The 21056-nt window shown below is 30.3% G+C and overlaps 1 protein-coding gene across 2 annotated transcripts in view; it reads left to right on the forward strand.

Annotated features, from left to right (window-relative positions):
• The window catches only part of LOC105202476 (octopamine receptor beta-1R), a 99602-nt gene that overhangs the window by 13062 nt on the left and 65484 nt on the right, over positions 1-21056 (forward strand). For both annotated transcript variants that reach the window (XM_026136444.2, XM_026136443.2), the window contains one exon: positions 5458-6723. In XM_026136444.2, coding sequence (XP_025992229.1) covers positions 6002-6723 — 722 coding nt within the window. In that variant the 5' untranslated portion in view covers positions 5458-6001. The remainder of the gene's footprint in view (positions 1-5457; positions 6724-21056) is intronic.

Raw genomic sequence — 21056 nt, forward strand, 5'->3', positions numbered from 1 at the left:
AATATATAAAAAGTTTTTAGTAATAGTTGTTTGATTGAATAATTATATATTAATTTCGTTAAATTATTTGATTTATTATTTAGTATAGATTTTATTTATTCCAATAAAGAAATAAAGTTTAATTTTTAATTTATAGTAGTTTTTCAGATATTAATTTTTTAATCAAAATTAAGAACAGATTTTTCATTAGAATATTGAGAAAAAATGTTTAATACGTTGAAAATAAAAATAAAAAAAAAACCGCTATGTACTGCTGCACGGATTGCTTCGTTATGGACAAGTCGGCAAATTATTTAGAGAATTCATGGATGGAAACTCGCCACAGATCTAGGACACTCTGTATTGGACAGATCTATAAATATCGAGAGAAATATTTCATGTTACGGTCGCAAATAAATATTGCGTCCGATTTTAATCTGGCTTGTACCGAAATAGATAGGACAGCCGATAGAATCGGAACTCTTTAGAGAGGTAAATTTCTTAATGCGGCATTGCGAGGGATGTCGATAATTCGTATTCCGTCATCCATATTTCAACCCGGTTCATCTTACACGATAAGAATCTTTTCTCGTGTTTGATCATAGGAATCGTTCGTTTTAGATGTTCTTTCCTGTACTCTCTGCATATAAAATAGCACACAGATGCATTCAAGTGTAGAAGTATTGGTAGAGAGTAAGTGGTAGAGATTGCAACTAAAATGGACGATCTTATATTTATAGAACCGTATTTTTGAAACGCGTAGATCTATCTATTTCAAAAAAATGTGTTGACGTTAGTAAGTAGGATATATTTATAATAATTGTAGTATTATACGCAGTAAAAGAGTTTGTGTTAATGTGACCGTCACCTTGCGTTCCCGATACATGTCTTTGCTCGACACACTTGATGATTTATTCAATGTGTCCAATTATACAATTCTGTTTTATTCAATTGACGAAGCATCGCTTTCCTGTTAAGACAAAATTGTTAACTTGTACTCATTGAAGGTTTATTTTAACGAATATTTATACTACATTGAAGACGACTCAAAACTAGGGTCGAAATTTAGATTAATAAAATTATTGGTACATTTGACTATCCTGTGTTGACTTTTATTTTTGATTCTTTTTATTTTTATTTCTTTGATTTGTGTTAATATATTTAACATATTTTACATGTCTAAAATAGCCCGTCTAAATTTCTGTATTAATGTAACACAAGATGAATATGTTACACAAATATTATGTAAAAAACATAAAATATATTAACTAAAAATGTACATAACACAAAATATATTACTCTTTGGTACAATTTGGAAACAAATTGTAAAAGCATATTCATTAATAAAATATAACATTTATAATATGTTGATACGCTTTATATATTTATTTTAAAATTTACGTATTATAATATAAAAATTCAACACAAATATTTTAACAAAGCTCGATCCTAACATGAATATAAAATGTTTTTTTACTGTGTATACCGTATGTATGTACAGAATGACCATGATGTGCTTTCGCTGTTTTTTGTTTTCCGTATTCGTCATTTATTAAATAGTATATTACTTATTACGCGTTATCTAAATATCTATGAGATATTTATGCAGTAGTGCGTGCAGCATTGCAAACTATTTTATGATTTTAATGTTGGTCTGGTCGTTCGTTTGTCTGTTCATTTGTAAGATTTTTCAGGAACGACTTAAATTTTTCAAACTTTTGTTTTCGCCAATAGATATCCAAGGACTTTTTAGCTCCATCGAGGCAAAATATTGACCAGAATATGAGTCAAATCAGTTGACTGTAAAGGTCAAGGTTAATCAAACTTTTTTAACGAAGTTTTTCCAATTACAACTATTTTTCACTGTACTATTTATTTGCATCTATTGCAAACAGTTTATTCATTAAATACTATATCGTTTACCATTACCCATAAGCCGTTTATTCTTAATATTACTTTATGTATCGTGGACACGATAATTACATTTTCATGATGACATAATGATTAAATTCTAAATTATGAAAATTTCAAAGATTATTTAAGCGTTTACAGGTAACACATTCAGCCGCATTATTAATTTGCGTTTATTGTGTCTATTGTAGGTGACATACATATCGGTTTAGCATTAGATCGCATTGTCACGACTTGTTATCCGCGTGCGCCTCGTGCGAATCCTCGTGTAAATCCAATTTCGACAGAGCATATGAGCATATTCCTGCGGTAAATCAACGGCCTTTTAACGTGGATTATGTGCTCATACATTGCCAGAATACATCTAAATACATCGACTGGATAATCCAAATAATTTGAAATATTTGCGACGAAGAGCTTCATCCAGTGGCAAATTTACAGTTGAAATCCCAAGTGACAATTCAAATATTGCAAACTTAAGCTACAGATCTCGAAATGTTAAAGTTCAAACATCAAAATTTTTAATAATAAGCTAACATTTTGTAAAATTAATTGTAAAGCTAATTGTAACAAATGTAAAGATAAAGTCTTATCATTTTTACTTCCTTGAATAATAAGATCAACAAAATTTGAATCAAAATTTCCAATTATCAATTACATTTTAACAAATAAAATTACATAATTAATGAAAAAGTAGTAACGTAGTAAAGACGTAGCAATGTAGGAATTTTAACAATGATATTTTTTTTAATTAATTAAATTAAACAAGTGACTTTAATAAAGTTATATACTTTAATAATGTTATATATGCATATGAGAGAGAATAAGCATAAAATTTATAATAATAGCTAATAATAGTATTGTTAATAGGTATTAAATAGTATTGTAAGGATTATAGGTAATTTAAGTCTCTTTTATAAGAGAGAAGAGCATTGATTAACTTTTAATTAACCTTAAAAAAACTGTATTATTGTTTGAAAAAAACGGGAACGTGGCGACGTGGAAATGTTTCTTCAACAATGAAACTATTGGAATTTCCCCGCACCCCAAACATTTGCCAATTATTAATTAACCAACTTTTTTAATGAATATATGAAGTGTATATTGTTGCAAAGCGTAAGCAAATAACAAATTTTTATTAACATTTATGTAATTGAAAGTAAAATCTCATTCTTTTGTGTGTATTAAGTAATTTTTAATTAACTATTTTTAATAATGTATTATTGTCAAATAGAATAAATAGAAAAGTGTTTTCTTTAGTAATAATAGAAAATTAAAATTGAAAATTTAAGTACGTTAAAAGTAATTTTTAATTAATTAACTTTATTAAAGTTATATTAACGCGCAAAATAAAATGTTTCTTTCAACAAAATGCAATTATCAAAATTAAAAGTTTTTATATTAAACAAACAAAGTGTAAGCACTCTTAATTAATATATTTATATTAAATTAAAATATGTATCAAATTTTTTAAAATTATTTCTAAATGTGACAGGTCATTTTTGAATTTACTTTTAAAGTTAAGGTTTGAATATGCAATGTTCGCGTATACAATAATATATTATCATTAGAAAATTACACGTAAACGTGTATTCTGTGTTAGAACTATTTTTAGTAAAAAAGAATATAAATAACTAATTTGGTAACTTTAACGGTATTAATAAATAAAAATTCAAATTTAGGGAGTGCAGTTTTCTTTTTGATGATATTTCGTCGACGTTCTAGATTTTTACAAACAACAACAAATTCAATATATATCACCCGAGACTAAAGTTTACTGTGGAGAAGAAACTAAATTCCGTTGATATTATCCTAATTAAAAAACAGAACTCCTTTATTCATGATTGATATCAGAAACCAACATTCTCTGCACGCTACCTTCATTATTATTCCTGTTACTCATTCTGTCAGAAAGTAGAACGAAAATACGGTTACAATAGTTTAACTGGTAGAGTCTTCTTCCTCTCACACTCCATGTTTCATAAAAAATATTTTTATAAAATTATTAAAATTTTTTTAATTAACCTATATCCTTTGAATATTATTTTTAGAAATATAGGAAAGAGATTACGCATTAAATTTCAACATCTTAATAACTTAAGCACCAATCATATAAATAGAGCGAAATACTATTTGAGAGAAAGCTTTTACCTTTCACTATTCTATTTAAACACAGTTTCTGAAAAATTTAAAAATTTGTTCAAGAACGATCCTGCTGGTAATAATATTTGTCGAAAAACTGAAATATTTACTTTGAAACATGCAACTAAATAATTTCTGAATAAATCCGATGTTTATTTGTACGTATCGAACTAAATATTTCAATTTTTTAACAAATTTTTTTTTTATTGTAGAATAAGCATAGCTTACACAGATCTAAACAAACTTAGCAATTTTATCAAAGTATAAAAAAATAAACGTCCAATATGTTTACATTACATTCTAATATAGTACACAAAATTAATTGGAATGATTGCAATACTTCGTAAGTTAGGTAAAAAGAAAGATTATTAAAAACTAGAATAATGGAATATAAAAATATAAACAGGAATACGTGCTTAACGCTCAATTAATACAAATTATAAAATTAAAATATCACATAAATTTAATTAAAAATAGTGTTGAAATATTAGATGAAAAGTTTTAAATCAAAAATTAATATTCGAGATGATTTTTACTTGCGAACAAAAATAGGCTTTAAATTGACTGACCGTTATACATGACATTGTTTACAAATTTTTTTGTGTTCTTATCTCTTAGACAATTTAATATTAATATTTGTACGTTATAAACATATTTAAAATTGATTTGTTGTTTATAATATGACAACTCGCATGTTATCGTCTACATCGTTTATCGTACTGTAGCGTTCCGTATATGTAAGTCATAATCTGTATGTACATTACGACATCCTAGCGTTATCTAAATTATTTCAGACTGACACACCGTTAATACTCACGCATTACGATATTTGTCACACACTTGTATTATAAATATTTGACGAACATCTGTTTTGATTTTTTAACTCGAATATCATATTTCCTCCACTCATTTCAATTTTCAACAGAACAGCTAAATTGTATGTTTACATTGAGTTAAAAGCTCACCATTCGTGATAATAAGTTATTTATATTCTTAAATAATATAATATATTATATTATTTATATAGTGTATACGCGAACAGTATGAGCTCTTTATTGGCATTGTTTTATATTACTGTGATTTATTTAATTCAGCTAATTTTATTCAATTTTGAAAATTAATTAAAAGATAATAAGTGAAACCGTTATCACATTTTTTTTTACAAAATCGGTATTATGCAATATTATATTATTAACCTACGTAAATTAATTTAGAATTATTTATTGAAATCGTTTCTCCTTGCGATGTATCGCGCGTGCACGTGCGAATATAAGTATAAATATTCTTTCTGTACAAATTTAGGTACACACAACTAAACATACAAAACTTGTAAATATGTAAAAGTAGAAATTCGCATACATATTTAATATCGTTGAATTATTTACTTCGTTTTTTTATGCATATTTGTGCATATTTTGTTCGCAGGTTACCGTTGTACGCAGACACTTCAAAATCTGTGAAAAATGAAAAATTCCATTTGGACGTCAACTCGAAATTTGAGAAAGATCCTAACTGCAACTGTGCAAAGTAATCGCAACGACAAGATATAAAGAAAGAAATCGTGATTATATATGATCGCACTTAGAACCTACATAAACGGACAATCATTAGCTCAAGAAAAAAACCCAAGTATACGAAACGTCTAGAAGCTCAAGTACTCAAGTACCAATTTATCCAAGTAGTTTAACGAAGCTTATTTTCCGAGATGCATTCTCGCCTAATTCTCTTATTTTGGACTTTATTGACAAGTGAGTCGCGAAGCATTCTAAATAAATCATCTTGGATGCTGCAAATTAATTACCTCGCGATCTACAATATCGCCCAGGCGAAACTATAATTTGACCTTCGTAAATGGATCGATTGCACGTCAGCCATATCGAGGACGACGCGGAAGACGACGAAAAAGAAGTTATTGGACAACGGTAGCCAGTCGAAAAATTCGTGGAAAGAGAAACTCTAGTTCCTCAAGATGGGTTACAACGAGACGTTGAATCTCAGCAACACCGCGACTCTACAAAGCAATTTTCTCCCCGACACCGGCCAGCGAAATATCAGCAAAAGCCATCACAATATCGAGTATGTTCTGCTAACTGGCAAAGCCTTTATTATGATATTCATTATTCTCTGTGCTCTGTTTGGTAATCTATTAGTTATTGTCTCGGTTATGAGGCACCGCAAGCTCCGGGTAATCACCAATTATTTCGTGGTATCGCTGGCTCTGGCGGACATGTTAGTGGCGTTATTCGCCATGACGTTCAATGCTTCCGTGGAACTTTCTGGACGTTGGTTATTCGGGTATTTCATGTGCGACGTGTGGAACTCGCTGGACGTCTTCTTCAGCACCGTCAGCATCCTCCACCTTTGCTGCATCAGCGTCGACAGATATTACGCGATTGTCCAACCGCTGGACTATCCGTTAATCATGACGAACGCAAGATTGGCAACCATGTTGAGCGTCGTGTGGTGTTTCCCGACTGTTATGAGCTTCCTACCGATCTTCGCGGGATGGTACACCACGAAGGAGCATCTAGAATTCAGGAGGCAGTCTCCAGATGTGTGTATGTTTCAAGTCAACAAGTTCTACGCTGTCGTCAGTTCCAGTGTGAGCTTCTGGGTACCGGGAATAATCATGATCGCGATGTACTACAAGATTTATCGCGAGGCCGATCGTCAGGAACGCATGCTGTACCGGTGAGTCCTTTTTTTTCAATTTTTAGTTAGCAGTTACGGATTATTACAAAATCCGTAATAAAATCCTGATAATAGATCCTGATTAATTAATATTTTCAGCCATGAAGCTTCTATTTCCATAAATTTTTAATTAATATTAATATTATGTGAGCGCCCGCGTGTATATGAGATGAGAGATTATTACATTTTTATTGTTTTTGAAGATAATTTATCACTAAGGATGTATAGGACATACAATTCTTTACAAAATAAATAAAATTTGGAAATTTGTTTAATATTAACACTTTAAATAAACTATATGCATATAAAAGTTGTATAAATAAGATTATATTTTCATTTAATAATATATTTTTATACTTTGTTTATATGCTCTTTTTGTTATTAAAAATTAAATTACTTCTTACAACATTAAGAAAATCTCAATTCTTTGTGTAAGTACTTTAATTACTAAAGCTGATTTACATAAAGAGCTGATTTATCAAGCTGATTTATATTGTGATTGTCTATCTAGTTATTTTGTAAATAAATAAATAAGTAAATTTTGTTTATTCTATAAAACTGCTCTCTGCACCGCAATGAAACTTTACATAAATCATGTTGAATATTTAAAATACTTAAATAAAAAGGTTCAGATATTTTTTTATTATTTCTTATTTCATTCTTAATTATATTTTTATTAAAGCACATATTTACCTCTTATCGAAATAATTTTTTATCCAGATAGAAAATCGCCACCATTTTTTTTTCTACTACTTTTAAATGCAATATAAAACAACTTGTAGTTTCTTTTATAACCTTCTTCTTAGAGAGAGTTTTATAACCTTCTTATAACCTAACCTAATGTTTTGAGAAATGTCCTAATACACTCTTAAAAATATTTCTCTTATTACTGTATAAAATAATATAAAAACTGCAAATTAACAATCAAATTAAATTTATTATTGTGTAATACATGAACATAGATAAAAAAAAGCGTTTTATAGAAAATGTTTTATAGAAAAATCGTGTCTAAATTTGTATCTAAAATATTTTGTTACATATGGAATATGAGCTTACATTTTCCACTATATTGTGTAGACAGTATAATTTGACAAACTAGGCGTATATTTGAAATATGACCACCTATTTGTCGTATTAGCTGCTTTCTTAAAGTATTCATCATCAGATAACTTAATATACAAAGATAGCGAGGCTGTTAGAGCCTTTGTTATAATGGCGATACATTGTTAAATTTCCGAAGGTACTTTCATATTTGGAAGAGAAAAAAGGAAAAATAAAGAGAGAGAGAAAGAAAGAAAAAGAAAGAGCTTTTGTCATTAGTTTCTTCCAAAAGAATTCCAGTTCCATCCAAAAGATGCTCCCGAAAGCTTCGTGCCGTTCTTGAATGTCCAATTAGGGTAAAAGGCGCAAAAGAAGGTAGAGACGAGTGGCCGACTAACAACAAATGTACTTTTCAAGAGGGAGAGAGAAAAAAAGAAAAAGTATTCTGAAATAATGCCTCGCCATTCTTTTTCATATTGTACAGTTTGCGCGTCATTATAAGCTTTAAATCCCCATTTTTATTCAACAAAATTTTTAATGTATAATAATATTAATACAATAATAATAATGTTTATATGTAATGAGTGTTGCTTCGGTGTTTTGGAATTGTGTATCAAATAATAATAAAGACATCGCTCGTATTTGCAAAGTAATAAACTGTCGAATCCAGACTAAAATTAACAAACCTCTTGTCGAGATGTCGGTTTAATAATACTTTATTTTTGTTCATACATATCAAGATGGAATGTTTTGACCTACTTAATCCTCATTAGCCGTCAGAAATACAACGAAGTTCATTACGGTAATTGCGCGAAATTAATATAATTGAAAAAGTTGTAAGAAATGCAACTGAGACGACGTATATTCACATGATGTTTTTCGAAACGGTCGCATTTTCCACGTGTGCTCTGTAAAATTGATTGTGTCGATCAATGTGGTCCAGTCATAGAGATGTGTAGAAAATTCGGATGGTGGTTCATCGTTGCTTTACGAGGAACTGACGTGTCCAAAAAGCTGATGTTGGCCGAGCGCCACTTTTTTTTTTGGTAGTAAAATATTCGCAGTCAAGTCTATATCGTTTGCGTGTGTGTGTGCGTGTGCGTGCGTGTGTGTGCGTGTGCGTGCGTGTGCGTGCGTGTGCGTGCGTGTGCGTGTATGTGCGTGTGTGTGTGCGTGTGTGTGTGTGTGTGTGTGTGTGTGCGCGTGCGTTTGTGTGTAACAAGTGCACAGTACATACATGGGTAAAGAAAGCAACACGATAACTCGCACATCATGTTCCGTTGGAACGGATTGCTAAGACTCTCGATTGATATGTGTGAACAAAAATAAGTATTATTAAATCGACATCCAATACAAGAGGCTTGTCAATTTTAGTCTGGGTTCGACAGTTTATCACTATGTAATTTCGTACATTTCAAATTCATTCAGCAAATACGATCGGCGCGCTATAGCGAAGTAAAATTGAATCACAATTACAAATACGGGGGACTGATTGCTCTAATAAAAATAATACTTTCCAACAGTTATTTTTGTCGCGAACGATGCTATCTTCGCTTTATAGTTTTCCGCGTTCGATCGATGAGGCTCGCTCTCGGTTCGCGTCTTGCGCGACCTTGCCGCAAAGTTTTCTGTATTTTCATAAATTACATATCCGCGGTACGTCGCGTGTTCGCTCTTTATATAACGCGGACCACGTCGCGCTTCGCGCACACACGTCATTCCGTTGCACTTTGAATGCGCCACCGAGACACCCCGTCCGTATATGAATACTAACGGAAAACGTGCGGAAAACGTGAACGCATAATAAAATGGAAATTATGCGTTGCTCCCGAATTTGCTGTATTAGCTGTCAAAGGAATCGCCGAAATGTCGAAATATAAAATTATGCTTTAATTAATAATTCTCCAGCAAATTTGCAATTCTGTTTTAATTCAATAAATTTGTAAAAATTAGAAACATGATCTTTAATATTGATTTTTACAATACGAATTACGTAACTTGATAAAAAAATTCTATTTCAATAATATGAATATTTGAATATTCAATCAATACACTTTTTAAATATTGAATTTTTTTGAGAGAAGTAACAATTATTTAAATTCGATATTTTAATAATTACACAATTTCACAAAAAAGTGATTAGGTACCTGAATGAAACTAATTATTTTCTACAATATTTTGGATATGAAAGCAGTTTTTTTTGTAACTTTAATTGCAAATCACTCAAAATTGTAAAGTGATCAAGCAATGTGGAAACTGCATTCGTATTCAACACTTAAAAAACTATAGAAAATGATTACTCCCGTTCTGGTCTTATTTTTTTTGAACAGTCAATGTGCTTTAATATTTTTTATAAACTAGTGGATCTCTTGCTTCACAGTGTACAATGCTGTTAATTAAAAAATTTTGTGAATAAGGATTTCATGGCTGATTAAAAAGTCAGTTAGGAATCGAAATGACTTTAATTTAAAAGTAAAATCTAGCCTTTCGTAATCTGAATTAAAAATCACACTGTGAAACTTTTAGTTTTGTCATAGTGATGTATAAATTGATGCAAAGTATCAGAGATTTAGTTCCATTTTGATATATGAGTGATAATAGAAAAATGTGAACGCGGAAATGAAATGAAAATTTCACGTTGCTCACGAATTTTCTACGTTCGCAAATGCTAAAGAAACCATCGAGGCTGAAATGCTTAACAAAATATCAATTTTAAAAAGAAAATTAAATATGGCTTTCACATTATTCATTTGTGAATGATGAATGTAAGCGCGGGAATAAAAAGAAAAAGAACTTCAACGAAGATATAGTTTTATATTAAATTCGATTTCAAATCCAATTTTATAATTAATAAAAGTGACATTCACGTGTACACGCGATGTGACGATCAAAATGTTAAAAGATTAACGTGATGAACATCATTATGATATTATATTTAACTCGAAATCAAATGCTGGTCAGCATATTAAACTAAGTGACTCTGACGTTTTCAATATCATCGCGGGCTACAATCTTCGTGCGGGATTGTCTTGTCTATTCTGACGATTTCAATCTGAACCAGTTCTGGATGCTGTGCCAAAACTGATATCGCTCAGTGTCGCGTTGAGAGACGGAATATCAGTTTTGCGTTTCGCTTTTGCGGGAGCGCGTCGTAAATTTCACAAAATCGATTGTGACTGGCGAGCTGGAAAGCCACATTTGGTTTACGACTGTGTGCAACATGTTTGCAGCATGTTGTAACGGGTTTAGAAACAATGTACTACGTGATATTTACCAAATATCATAAATGTAGACCGAGTAAAACATTTTATTTGAATATTTGCAAATTTTTTGCAGTTTGTTATATTTTTAAATTATTCAGTTTGAATATATTAATCTGAAATTTAAATTTGATGAAGGAATGTTGAAAAATTTGTAATCTTGAATAACAAAATTTATATAAAAAGGAAAGAAGTTATTTTTTTTTAGAATGCGAGAGAAATATTTATTTTGCTGTCTTAAACTTTAATAAAAATGGAATGAAATTTAGGAACAATTTAAAATAAAGTTTGAAAACAACGAAACTACATATTTTGAATTTTTATTTGCATCAAATAAAAAGTTATTCAGGTCAAATATATTAAATTAGAAATTCTATCCAGAGTATATAACATATCAAACATTTAAAAAATTTCCTGAAATTTTTCTATGCTATAAAAAAAAGAAGACATGAAATATAATTGTTGTACAATTATTACGAAAAGAGAGATTACAAATAATATATTTTTTTTCCTTTTAAATTAATATTTTTGAATAAATTTTTTCTGAGAAAATTTAAAACTGTTTGAACAGTTCCATGAGTCACTGTATACATACTTCAATTCTACTTTAACGAGTGCAATTCTGGGGCGTCTAATTTATTACTGATTGATGGGTTGCTAGTTACGTTCCCGTTCCTAATTTCGCCGGAAAGCTCTGCTGATTGCGAGAGGTAAAGCTTTAATGAACAGCCTAACTACGTCTTAAGAATAATTTCGCGTTCCAGTTTACGTTCAAGAGGTTCTTCTTCGTCGAAAAGTACTTCGGCTTTCTTGCGATCGAACTTGTCCCATGGTGGCGCAATCTCTTCGATTGGCCATTGGCTTTTGCGCGGCGTCATGTATATATGGCGTCCAATTATTCGTACAATTAAACGATCACATCTCTCGACATGATGATGTGCTTCGTCGAATAATTAACGTCAGAGATCAAACACATACGGAAATATGATAATACGGTAAAATCCCAGTTTCAACCGAAGCCAATATTAAGGTTTTCTAATTTTTCGACACAAAATGAGATATTGGTTTGATTTTTTCTCTCCTGAAATTTAGTTGGAATTATTCTTCCGGTGTTTAAAACTCGGATTAATATTTAATTAATCGATTCATTGAACAACATTTTTTTTAGTTTAATTAGTTTTTTTTTCAGATCTTGTTTTCTGCTTTTTCTTTTGCATCAACAGTTATGAATGATTGGATTATTAGATATGAATAATTAATTGTTTGGAAGTGATATACTAATGTGTCAGCCTTTAAATGAGGGAAAAGTCAGTTTTACATATGACAAAGATTTTCAATAATGTTGTAATATTCCGTGTAGAATGCAGATTTTGAACGATATAAAATGTAAAATATATAAAAGCATATGGAAGATTTATGTTCTCTCCGCTACAGATTTTCTAAATTCTTTCTCATTTTTATATTCTCTTCTTTTTGAAATATTATAGCCATGGACGTAAGCAAGAGGGAGAAGACAGAAAAGGACATTTGCTCCTCTCTCCTCCCCCCCAAATTTTAATAAGAAGAAAAAATTAAATTATGATAATGATTTTTATGACAAAAGCTAAACGCGCTGGTCAATGCGTGGTTCACGCTTTATTGCCTAGGAAAGATAAAAAAAATGTTAAACAAGTAAAACTTTAAAAAATTGGAACTAACAAAGGTGTTAAAAGAAGTTGAACTTTTCGTTTTACTGAAATCTAGCTGATGATCATAATCATAAATAATGAACAATATTCACTGGCACACTATCTTTGTTATGAAGATGTTATGTTAACAAACATGCCAATAAAGCTGAGAGAGATTTACACATGCGTAAGGATGAGGAACCCGGCATGTGTCAGCATGTGTGAACGTGCTCAGACAGGCAATTTAAATGCATGAAGGTGATTAAAGTTATGCAAGCGATGCCTAATTCGACTTTAAAGTTTAACAAGATGCAATACGAAAAAAAAAAATATATATGCTTTACACAACTTGCAATTGCCAAACTTTTATTATTAAAAAAGTCAACTTATTATAATAACCATAACAAAAAATAAATGATATATTGTATAAATAATAAAAACAAAATGTAGAATTGTTTATCATGTTCCTATGCATTTTATTTTTATTACTTATAAACGTTATCGATATTTTAAAAACAAGAAAAGTAAAACAAATGTATAATGTAAAAAGATTAATTTTTTAATAAATGTTCAAATGCAATTAGAAATTAAAATTTACATAAATGTACATAAATAATTAAAATAGTTAAGCATCGAAAAATAATCAAATACTTAATACTTAAAAAAAAAAAAAAAAAATTAAATATTGCAATAATGCAATCGCAACTTTTTGTCTAAAATAACTTTTATAAAACTTTTACAAGTATACAATTTTACCGAAGTAATAAAGCGTTTCTCTTTCGCTATTTTATCGAGTAAATGGTCCTATGTATTTATGTACTGAATCGCTGAGAGTGGTGTATCTCGCATCAATCTCAAGATCAGAATTCGGATCAAGATACTCTTGACAGAGTTTCCCACGTAGAGTCCTGCATCGTATCAATGACACTCCCATCTACCCTTCAGTTTCCTCCCCGATACCCTTAGGAGATCTTTGACGCGCGAGAGACAGCACATCGATATTCTGCTATCGATACTCTATTGCTTATTCGTCAGTCTCCCATTCCAAGTCTCCCTAAGGGACCTCCGCAAAACTTTTTATTCATACGATTTTTGCGACGCCTTACAGAATTTATTCGTTTCGTACTGTCAATATCCTCGAAACCGAAGATCTACTCGTCGAAACGTTCGTAGAAATACGGAATAACAAAAGAAATCGCCGATCCCGGCATCAACTTGTCGTTCGGAAAGATGGTGGCGGTGACTTTTTGGCAGCTGATTTCTTTTTGAACTCTTTTTCGTGCTATTTTATTCATTGTTTCGAAGCTAAGGAGTCTCCAATAAAGTTTCTAAGACCAAGTTTCACACGTTTTGTACGTCGTGTAAAATAGAGGCAGGAGTTTCCTCGGCTTTTTGAACATCTCTTTTTCTTTCGGATCTCTCTGTCTCGCTCGTTTCGACATTTAATTCTTTAGAAGTGGCGTTTAAAGTCGCATTTACGATGCCATTTCACCATTCGCCGCTTCTTTCACGAGTTAATTCTATTTCGCATTAGAAAGAGTTATCACAAAAAAAGATTTAGATTGAATGCAATTACTATTAATTTTTGTTATTTTATTTAATTTAATTAAGTAAACAACAAAAATATTAATTTTATGTATTATTTTACTTTTTTATCGTGTTTTATTGATCAGTATTATTCAATATTAAATTTCTATTAATATTTTTATTTTTTAAATTACAATTATTTTATTTATTCTGTAAAAGCCTTATTAAGCACAATAATGCTTTTACAGAAATCTTATAATTTCTGTATTGTGTAGAGCGTATACAAAAGTTATATAAATGTACCTCTATTTTTCCGGGAAAAGAATAGCATTTTCACGATATGTTTGTATCGTTTTAACAAACATCTGCGTCTTTACATGTCACTTTACATTTTGTTATAGTTTGCAGATTTTTAGTCTGTTCGAAGATTTCAAGATTCTTTTGTGTCAATCAGAAAGACAAAAATGAATTACCCTCCATCTTTCCTTTATTATTCTTCATTTTTATTGTTTACTTATTTTGATAAAAGACGTAACATTGCTACTTACAATTATTGTACGTAACAATCTTTTATTTTGAAAAAACATTTATTCAATAGAATGGTTTTGCACATTTTTTAATCAAATTTTTATTTTATTTTATTATTTTTAAAGATTATCTTATTATTCCTAGAATTTTATTTTAATTTGTTTTATTTTTCTGATTTTTTTTTTATTATTTTATTTACTCTATTTTATTATCTGTTGTATTTTATTTCACATTGGTATTTATTATTTAGCGATAATAAAAATGTCTGGATTCTATGGATAGAGTTTCCGCGGATTCATTAATAAATCTATTATATTTGCTTGTTAACGAGAGAAAAATAATCGGTTTGGTTTTCTGTAGATTTTTAATTAAAAGGTGTTCATGAAAATGCCTGTGCGTTGGACATTGTGATAATCAATTTCTCGTTGCAGGCGTGATCTCGTTATTACGGTTTCTTGTAATACATTTTGCATCTTTTATTACGAAAACAAGCATGACAGAAAAAGAGGGAATGGTATTATTTTCAGAAAGAAGTGCATAGTTATTTACAAGCACACTGAACAAGTCGGAATTTCTAATCTTAATTGATAAATTATTATAGATTGAGATCAATTTCATTACAAATTTGGGCTAGGTATGGAAATTGAGAGCTTGAAATTAACGTTCGAGTAAATTTTATCATTTGGAATATTAATAATTTTACAAATACATTTTGAATTGCAAAATTAGATGTCGGGTTTAATAATGAAATAACTTAGGCGTGTACACGGTATATTTCATCTGAAAGAAATCTTACGTGGTGGCGGCAATTTCACGTCTACAAAGGACTGAATATAAGCTACGGTTCTCAGCAGATATCTCGCTTGCGATGTTGATGGCGGTGATTCATGGATTATTCGCCGTTTCAGCGAGGTTCACAAAACCCACCCCAAGGCAAGAAGCCTCCTATTCTTCGCGATATCGAGCGCTATACCATGCACTAACCGACGTCATTATCCCCCCCACAGTCAGATAATTTTGAAAGAAACGGTACACGCCATTTCGACAATTTTTTTTCAAAAAAAGAACGAGTAGGAACCAAGAGCAAAGCTATGTCACAGTATCTTTATTTGAGTGACGTACTACGGACAGAGTTTATTAGAAATAGAATATCGTTTATAACCCTTTTTGATTTGAAGAAAAAATACATGATTTGTATAATTTTATGAAGTATGTACTATACAATAACGCACAAGGGATTCTTTGAAGTTAAAGTTATTGTTAAAAATTTTAGTTGAAATTTTCATTACTGTTAACCCTTCGTAGTCTAGCCTATTTTTCGCCGTTTAGTTAGCCTAACCAGATCACTGCTGGACGGTTTTCGAAAGCTCTAAAAATCTGAAAAAATTCCGATATATTCTTTTAACATTTAGGAATATCAAGCAATCACTTAATAATGGGCTAAGCGTAACCGCGGTTGTTGGTGCGTAGAACTAACAATTTTATTAATTTAAAAATGTTTTTAAATTAATAAAATTTTTAATTCTACGCACCAACAACCGCGGTTACTCTTATTAGTCCATTAATAGTTGATTACTTGACAATTTGAGAGTACTACACTTCGGTGTCTTTTATTGTAATTTAAGAATGTATTTGTACATTGATACTACACATTGCAACATTTTTTTACTTTTTTTCCACATATGTTTGAATTTAAAGCAGCAGAATTGATAAAATGTATTATTATAATAAAAAATTCATGACTTTTTTTATGCGTGCATAACAAATTCTTTTAGTTTCAAACAATCCAAAGTTAGTACTTAAGATAAAAAAGGAGTGTAATGATGCATTTCGCAAAAAAGTATAATTTATTAAAAAAGTTTATTTGGTAACTTGAAAATCAGTAATTTTAGTTTATAGAAAATCAGCATTTTATTTTAGAAATGATCACTTAACTCTACTGGTCTGTTTGGGTCAATATGACCCGATTCATTATTTCATATATTTGCAAAAATATAAAAACAAAACAAACTGTTAAAACCTTTATCACTAAAAATTCAAAAATAAATAACAAAAAAATAAATAATATATGCATCAAAAAATAAAAAAAAAACATTTTTTATAAGTTGATACAGTTTGGACAAAAATAACTTGTGTGTGACTTACAAATGTGTTTTTGGCAATCACTACATGCAATATTTGTTTTGTTGTCATTGCTTGATGGAGAAGATTTGCATTTATGTTGTAAAACACAATCATTGGCCAGCGTTTTGTTTTTCTCTTACTAAAAAATTTTGTATAAATTTTGTAAAAACTAGACAAAACAGGCGCGTGCTACGAAGCTTTTAATATTACATGATTTTTTATACAAATTACAAATTTAATGTTACACTGTTAACCTCTCAATACATATAGTCAAAATATGCGAGCTCCACGATAACAGCCGCTCACAAAGTAAGCGCTAAATGAAAATCAATCAACATATCGTAAAAGTGATAACAATAAACTTCGAGAAATCGAGTATTGATGCAATAAACTTTGAGAAATCGAGTATTGATGCAATGAACTTTTTCAGATAAACTTTTATCATAACAGTTAATAAACATTTACAAAATAATCATTATAATATTTATCATAAATATTTTTGAAACGTTTATGATAAATATTTATGATCTGTCAAAAAAATCATAAAAACATTTATTAAATGTTTATGATAAATGTTTATAAAATATTAAAATAAATATTATAAATATTTAGTAAATGTTTTATAAATATTTTGTGTTATTTGTAATAATAATATAAATAAATAATAAAGCAATGAAATTTGTTTCCTTTTCTCACAATATTTGATAATATTTCTGAAGACAATGAATTTGTTGTCAAACATTGGTTTGTAACAATAATAATCACTCAATCTAATTATGTTTCTTTTTGTTATAAAACTGTTAATTAACACTATTAAAATACCAATTTTTCTTTTTTGGGTCATATTGATCCGAACGTAACGATCGTAACAACTAAAAATTTTAGAAAAAGAATGAAAATTTTTTTTAAACTTTCTTAATCACAGTAAAGTTTTTAAGATATGAAACAAAATCGTGAAAGGCCAAAACGCTCACTTGTCACATAAAAATGTTACAGAGAAACAAAAATTATTTTGGGTCAAATAGACCCGAACAGACCAGCAGGGTTAACAGTAGTTTGAAGAAATTTAACTACATACAGATCTGAAAATAATTTAGATCGTCAAAATAATTACGAGTATGTAGTACGTTCAAGTTGGTTGCTAGAATGTCAAAACTTTTTACAGCATTGCATATCACGCTTGAACGTCCATTATAATTATTTTAAAATTATTTAATAAAATCATTTTTAGATCTGTATCTAATTAAATTTTTAGATATCTCAGCAAAATTATTCGTCCTCTTCAAATTGTAAGATTTCGTACATGGTCGAGTTTAGGTCTCTTAGACAAACTATCTATTATATATGGGTATACAAGCTTGCGTATGAGTTAAACTTTCGTTGAAGTTAATCCTTCTTATCATCTCATTCATCTTCAATCTTTTCGCTGTCAGTTTCGTTATCAGAAAGTTCGCCATAAAATAAATCTTTTACGCTCGTTTGCATAAGAAAATATAAATTTTCTCTGCAGAACATTCTTCTATTTTGAATATAGGTTTGTTCTGAATTTTTACATTTATTGATGAAAATAAATTTCTATTTACATTGCATATTAATAAAGGCTAAAAATAGTAAAAAAACATGATCTATTTATTTTAGTAGAGTGCTATTTCGTCCATTCAACTGGGTCACTGGTGACTTATGCTCGAGTTTCACCCGTCGTTGTACGAAATACGAAATACGGCATCACTTGGCTGATAAGTTCTTACTATCAACAACTTTTTTTTAGGGCGGAAAGCCGATCCTTTCCGTTTACCGTCTACTAAATAATTCAAAATCGGATATTGGACTACGGAGGGTTAAATTTGTAAATACCTATAGTATCATAAATTTTATATTTAAATAAATTATCAATTACATATAATAACATCGGTTGTCTGCTCGCTATAATTGGTAGTTTTTTTCTTGTAATAATTTGCTTTTGATACGTCGAGCTAGATATGGAATTTGTTTAATTTATAATAAATTCTGTTTTTGTAAATCTCCCGAGAAACGAAACTCAAGAAAAATATATTTTACATTGTTCAAAAAAGATCGATTAAAAAATGTATAGACAAAATTTCTGTATCACGTTAATCATAATACATTAAAACCATCCGTCATTAACGCGTACATACACACGCATGCGTGTATTGATTATCAGAAAGCATGTCGTTATAACGGGTGTCTTAGAAATAATATGATTACTTTATGAATTCATTAAATGAGAAAAAAACAAGAAATCTGATTGTGCGGTTTTGCTGTACAGAGTACTTGATCGAGACGATTTATCTAGATATTATCTTGTGTCTCTGGTACGATTACTTTATGATCTTTCGCAGAGAGAACGGTTTTGTTAAAACATGTAAAAATCTAGGTTACAGATCTGAAAATAATTTTATTAGACCATCAAAATAATTATGTAGGACGCTCAAGCTGCTGGTTGCTAGCATGTCAAAATTTTTTGCAGCTTTACTCGTCATGCTCAAATGTTCATCATAATTATTTTGATGATCCAACAAAATTATTTTCAGATTTAGCCAAATTTCTAGATACTTCAGCAAAATCGTTCTTTCGTTTAGTCAAGTTAAACTCTTTTTTTTTCTTTTGTGAAGTCAAAAAATAACATGGAAATGATACGTACACGGGGAAGAAATTTACTAGAATTAAGGAAAACAAACTAAAAAAAAGTTTGCGTACAACTGTAAACGCATTTTTTTTAATTTCAGTAAATTTTTTTCTCAATATAAATTTACATTACGAAATGAAAAGCCTGTAGAGGGATTTTGTAACTTTTGACGGTATCCTTACATTATCGTGGCGCAACTATTTTTTACCACATACAACACTTGCGTAACAATATAATGGTATCGATGCCGTCGTTAAGCGTTACAGGATCCCGTTGCTGAACTGCTTTCGTCGAAGACAGCATTGGTCCGAAAAACAATCGAGATTTATTTGTGAATTTGATTTTCTCGTGCCGTTGATGGTTATTTAAACGTAGAATAGAAATTTGTGGCCGAGACAATTTTAGGATTTCTCGCGATTTCTTATTGAGAGACAGAAATGGTCTCGTTTTTCTTCCTTATCGTAATCTATATGTCGTTGATCGTCATGTGACGCTCATTCGTCACCATTTACAGCAATATTGCAGTGAAAACGCGGCGCAGAAATAAAGAGCAAGGAGAACCTCGAGGATTTTCCTCCGACATCGTGACACGCAATATCATCTTCTAGCAAGATGCTGATGACAGTTGAAACGTATTGCGAAATATAGGAGAATTACGTGATAGAACATGACTTTTATGTGGTCAGGAGGTTCTCTCAAAGCAAGCCGGATTTCCTTTAACAAGCTCGTCTCGGGGGTCTTCGACGAGAATTCAATGTCGGTAAGCGGATTTATTTATATTGAATCTAAATGAACACGCGAATTCACGGCTTGTTGCGCCACTGAGGATATTTCGAAATCTAAAGCGAAATTTTGTTATACTATTAAAGGAAAACGTTTCTCGAATAATAGGAAAAATACGACGAAAATATATTATTTTAAGATACGTTTTTTTTTTAAATATACTTTCAAAGTAGAGAGTTAAATATTTCGGGAAAACAACGCATCTGGAGACAATGCGTTATTTTCGTGTCATATTTTTTTTGCAATTTTTCGGGATATCTTTTCCGTAGCGTGTTTAGTACGTTCGCGTGTGCGGTAATTACCACAGTATCCTCTCGTAAGTCGATCGATCTTGGAACTATCGAATTTCGCGTGCAGACCAACGTAGCGCGGTTTGCGGGTCACGTGTCTAGTGGCAATGATCAAAAGATCCATTAGGCCTCTATGGTGACCGTCGTGATTACGGCGACAGGGCGCACGATATCATATATAGCTTGATCACGACGCGGAAACTGCGGTAGACAATTTGCTTTGTGGCAAACGGGAAACTCTTCGCCGAAACTTTGTTGACCATCTATAATTATTATAATTATACTTGTCGAATTCAGCATTTTAATAAATCAATCGGAAATTGTGTTATACTTTATTTTTTTTAATAGTGACACATTAAATTAATTTTTCGAAACGCCTTACATTTTCAAACTGTCTGCAAACTATTGTTTAAATTATGATATATGATGCATTTCAATTAATAATGTCATTAATTAATAACGAAAG

Source organism: Solenopsis invicta, chromosome 10 (assembly GCF_016802725.1).
Source record: "Solenopsis invicta isolate M01_SB chromosome 10, UNIL_Sinv_3.0, whole genome shotgun sequence".
Classification (NCBI taxonomy): domain Eukaryota; kingdom Metazoa; phylum Arthropoda; class Insecta; order Hymenoptera; family Formicidae; genus Solenopsis; species Solenopsis invicta.